This window comes from Hipposideros armiger, unplaced genomic scaffold, assembly GCF_001890085.2.
Source record: "Hipposideros armiger isolate ML-2016 unplaced genomic scaffold, ASM189008v1 scaffold_558, whole genome shotgun sequence".
NCBI classification, from domain to species: Eukaryota; Metazoa; Chordata; class Mammalia; order Chiroptera; family Hipposideridae; genus Hipposideros; species Hipposideros armiger.
The window spans coordinates 274,507-279,676 of record NW_017731908.1 but is presented as its reverse complement, the minus strand read 5'-3'; the positions used below and the strand labels follow the sequence as shown (position 1 = coordinate 279,676).

General features: G+C 41.9%; 1 protein-coding gene across 1 annotated transcript in view; it reads right to left on the bottom strand.

The window, feature by feature from the left end:
- The window catches only part of LOC109371265 (collagen alpha-1(III) chain-like), an 83,080-nt gene that overhangs the window by 77,217 nt on the left and 693 nt on the right, over positions 1–5,170 (bottom strand). Inside the window, exon 2 of the mRNA XM_019623687.1 lies at positions 4,602–5,108. Within this exon, the coding sequence (XP_019479232.1) occupies positions 4,602–5,108 (507 nt within the window). The remainder of the gene's footprint in view (positions 1–4,601; positions 5,109–5,170) is intronic.

The window sequence follows — 5,170 nt, the reverse complement described above, 5'->3', positions numbered from 1 at the left end:
ATTCTTAAATTCCTCTTCAGAAAGAGTTAATGGTATCCCCACCAATAGTATATATGGGAGTACTGTGATTTTCTCTGACACTGGATACCATCAAGCTGTTAAATTTTTGCCAACTTGATAGGTGAGTAATGAAAGCTCCCTGCTTTAACTTAGTTTTATTATTAGTGAGGTAGAGCAGCATTTCACATTTTACGAGTCCTCATATTTCTTTCACTGTGGATTTTGTCTGCTATGTCCTTTGCCCATTTTTCTATGGAGAGGTTTTTGTTTTTAATGGGAGATTTTTGAGTACTATAGATAACAAATGTCTTAGTCTGTTTAGGTTGCTTTAACAAAATGTCATAGACTGGGTGACTTATCAACAACAGAAATGTATTTCTCACTGTTCTGGAGGTCAGAAGTCCAAGGTCAGAGTGCCAGCATGCTTGGGCTCTGGTGAAGGTCCTCTTCTGGGTTGCACACTGCAGACTTCTTGCTGTGTCCTCACAGGGTGGAAGGGGTTTGGGGTCTCTCTGGAACCTCTTTTATAAGGGCACTAGTCCCATTTATGAGGGCTCCATCCTCATGACGCAAGTATCTTCCCAAAACCCAAGTCCTAAAACTATCTTCTTTGGGGGTCAGGATTTCAATACATGAATTTTTGGTGACACATACACTCAGACCACTGCAGTAAACCTTTTATATATCACTTTGCAAGTATTAGTTACCTGTTTGTTGGTTGTGTTTATTTATGATAACTTTTGCATCTAGTTTAAAACGGTTTATGTAGTTAATCCTATTTGTTTTTTGCTAAAGCATTAGGCTATAGTATCTCCTATAAGAAAAGTTCTATAGTTCCAATATTATATAAATAAATGTTATTCCAAATGTTTTATAGAAAAAAAGCCAAACATTTTAAAAAAGGTAATAATTAAATATTTCAGATAACTTTTTCTTTGAGACATTCTTAGGCATTTACACATCTAAATTCTTAAGAGCTCATTGATAAAATTGTCATTGATTTATTCTTTGAAGAAATATGTGTGACACTTTCTTGGATATCAAGCTTATTTCTAGGCTTTTGGTACACAGTGGGACTTTTCTAGTGGAAGTAAAAATATAATGGTTAACAAACAAAAAATGTCATGTAGCTAGGATTTTTCATGAACAAACTGAATCAACCTCTGTGGACCCCCTTTGAGTTTATATATTATATGGACTCATTCCTTTCATTACATTTAAATTATACTCTAATTCATGGTTTAAATGTCTTTATACCTAGCATCTATTAATAGCTAAGTATCTGGCTCATTATAATGACTCAAGAACTATATTGTTAAACAAACAGATTTCCATACTTTATATATCGCCTCTTTCCTTCTCAAATGAATAGTCATAATCCTGCCTCCCTTCCCCCCTTTGCTCACCCACCACTCCAAAATAAAAACAACACTAGTTTTATGTTGGAAACAGCTCAAATCCCCAAAGACTGATGTTTGCATATGTGCTACTTAATCAAGCATGCTCAGTTCATAAGAAGGACGCAATTAAAAAAATTATTGAATAACAACAGATTAAAAATGTCATTCAGAAAAGTATAGGGAAATGCTAGCCCCTACTAAACACAAATTCACAGTACGCATTTTTAGAGAACTTGTAAGTTTTCTGATCTTGCAACAAAAATCCAAGTGTAATCATAAATAAAAGCCGGAGTTATTAATTAACATTGGAGAAACATCAACTTACAAGTGTGGACAGAAACAAAGTTGCAGAGCTAAGGACTGATGATTCTCACCAAGTCTCATTGGAAACAATGTTGTCTTATTCTGTTACATGCCTGAGTTCAGGAAAGCTCTTTTCAAGGATGTCTAACTTCCGGGTTTAACTGGGAGGCTGAGATACATTTCCATCTTCTGAAATAGAGAGCTGCTCTTGCCTCTCTGGAAATGAATGAACAGTTACAGCCCTTGGTTACAATTAGTTTTCGCTTTTGGAGCATTTCCCAGGGGTGATACGTGAACGCTTCCAGGAGGCAGTTGTGAGGCAGATCTGGAAGCTAGGGCTCTGCTGAGGCAAATGTGCTCTTGTGGGATGCGGCTGTGCACAGTATGTGCTAAAATGTAAATAACACAGCCAAGCACCAAATGCCTTTTTTTTTTTTAAATTAGAGGACTATTTTGAGCAGTGTGTATACACACACACACACACACACACGTATATATATGGATGCGTTTATATCTCTGTTACACAAAACCCTGAAATCATGTGAACAATGAGTCAGGCTTTATTACTACCGTCAGAAAGACCATTAGTGCAATGTTTTCCCTCGGTGAGTGACCAGCACCAAGCCCTCCATCTGAAGCTGGAAACCCTGGAATTCACATGGCCAATTATACAATACTAGACCACTGGGAAGCATTTCTGGCTGGCTCAGCTGGTGATCCGTTTTTACCCTGCAGCACCAAGATTGATAGACCTTATAATTTTATCCTGGTTAGGGCAGATGCTGTTCTTACATAAGTTTTTATTTAAAAACCCTCTTTTTCTAAAAACAAAAACAAAATCCTAAGCCCTTTCCGGTGGTTTGCCTTGATGACACCTCTTGGTGGTGAGATCAGTACCCTGATCACGGGCTAAGGAAAAAAAAATTCTCTTTCGAAATTTCTGAATTTGCAGTAGCTTAATTTCATTGAATGCTGTGTGTGCTTGTTTATGAGAAAGAATGAAAAGGAACAGTAATTTGGCCCCCTCTAAATCACTCCTTTTATGAGGCTTCTTTGGTGTGAGGGGGATGGGAAAGAGACTCCTTAGAAGGTACAGAATATAAATTCAGGAGCTGTTAGTTTCTCTCATGCTAATGACGAGGTATAATTTTAAAACATCACATTCATATGCATATGTGGTGCATACGTACATAATTAGTTTATTTACAAAGCACTTCGCTGCCGAACCTTAGAACTTGATAGTTCCATTAACCCTTAAAGGGAAAACTGGAGTTCAAATCAGTAAAGCACAAAGGAATGTGGCTCCCTTTCAATTATATTCACTCACCATCCAAGTCTTGGAAAGAGACCTCCAAAAAAGTGAAATGCATTTTTTTCTGAAGCACTGCCAGTCTGTTACAAACGAGTATTTATCTGCTTCTGCAGTTCTAATTATAAAATAAGCACTAGCTGCTCCATGGAATAACTACACTGGCCAAAAAGATTTTTATAATCTGAGAGAAATGCTCCTATATTGACTCTGCTAAGAGAAACAACTCCCCTTTCCTTGATTATAAAGAAGGAAGACAGATGGCTTCTTGTTTAAGACTGTAATTTTACTTTCAGCCTCCTCCCCTCAGTTAAAAACAAGATGTACTTTGAGGCTTTGAGGGAAAATCTCAAGGGAAGGTTTTTTTATTCCTGGTTGCATTGAATAATTCAACAAACACTTGAAATTGCTGAGGGAGGTACAAAGGAGAAAATGCTTTCCCTTGTTCTCAGGGAGTTTACAATCTAATTGTGGAGTTTACGACCAGAATTGGGACTACAGCCATTAAATTTTATTTTATTTTTCACTTCTATTTAATAACCTAATGTTATTGGTAACACACTTAGGATTCACCAGCCCAGAGGTATGGTGGACCTTCTGATCAAAACGAAGAACACTAGGAGGAGAATGCAGAGGAAGAATTAATGATCTCAAGCAGTACTTGTTGAGTGCTTACCGACCTACTAGCTGCTCTCATGTTATTTAATCTTGACAACAACCTTTTGTGGACATCCCAATTATTTCACAGAGGAGGAGAATGAGGTTTAGAGAAGGGATTCATCCAGTATCAGACCTAGGAAATGGTACTGGAACTCATCAACTAGGAATTCTTCTCTGGACTTTTCTTTTTTAGCTGTCCCCAGGTTACCATCTTGACTTTCCTTTCCAAAGCACGTTAACGTCAACTTACTTGTTAACGTCAACTTACTTTCGTGCTACTTTTTTACGCCTTAGACTTTGGGTCATTGTTAAAACTTGCTGCCTTTTATTCGGTCAGGCCTTCTTGAGTCTCATTCCTTTGCATCTTTGCAGAAACTTTTTTTTTTTTTAAACTGGTTCTGTCTTTGAGACATTCTTTGACAGAATGAAATGAAACGTAAAAAGGCTTATAACAGTGCCCGGTACCATGGTTCTCTTAATATTAACCACGATCTTTAGTTTTTATTCCTGCCACCTTGTAACTGTTCTCATCTCGCACTATTTCCCAACGACTCTTTTGGGGCTGCAAATTTCTTGAAGGTGGTGACAACGCCTACTTTAACTTGTTGCAACCCTACAGTAGCAACAGGGACTTGTAAGAAAACAGAAACTTGTATCTTTGTTCACCTCTTTATTCCCAGCGCCTATAAGTTACTGGTACTTAGTATGTCCTCAGTCTGTATAAGAAAGTTTAGTTCAGATCCAGTATGGCTCTGAGTTGGGAGACCCGGAGAACTTTTTTGCCTTTTCCCTGTTTTGGCTCTTTATAACAATTTTGACCTTGGGTGCATTTCGTTACGTTCTTACTCCCCTTTCAAGGCTGTTTCCACATCAGCAATACGGGGCCAGTAGCAACAGATGCTTGTTTCTCTTCGTCTTCTATCACTTACCCCTTCTCCAGGGAAGGTTTATCGTGTACGTTTTCCTCTGGATAAAAAGCTGCCGTCGGAGCAGTAAGGGGCCATGAGGGCCTTCGGGGCGCGCTCCCAGCGGGGACAGCGAGCGACTCCGCGTGCCTTGCCCGTGTCTCCCGGGTCCGGAAGCAACCCGGCCCAATATCGGCCGCGAGCCTGCCCAGCCCTCAGGCGCCTCAGCCCCGGGCGCCTTCTCGCCCCGAGGCAGCGCTGCCTCGGTGCCACCGCTAAATGGGCTCGGCACCGCGCAGGCTCCGACGCGCGCCAAAGGGCCCGGCCTCGTTTTGGCCGCCGCCGCCCCGCCGCCGCCCCGCCGCCCGCGCGGCGCTGCACTGGGGGCGGGGAGTCTGATGGGAGACGCGCGCGGCGCTGAGGAGGCGGCGGCCCGGGAGAGGGAGCGGGAGAGGGACTGGGCGCGGGAGGCGGGAGGCGGGGGACAGGGGGAGGCGCCGCCGCCGCCCGCCCCTTTCCGCTGGGGAGCAGCTGCAGCAGCAGGAGCCGAGCAGGAGCCGCGCAGCCGCCGCCGCCGCCGTGGGATGTGGCCG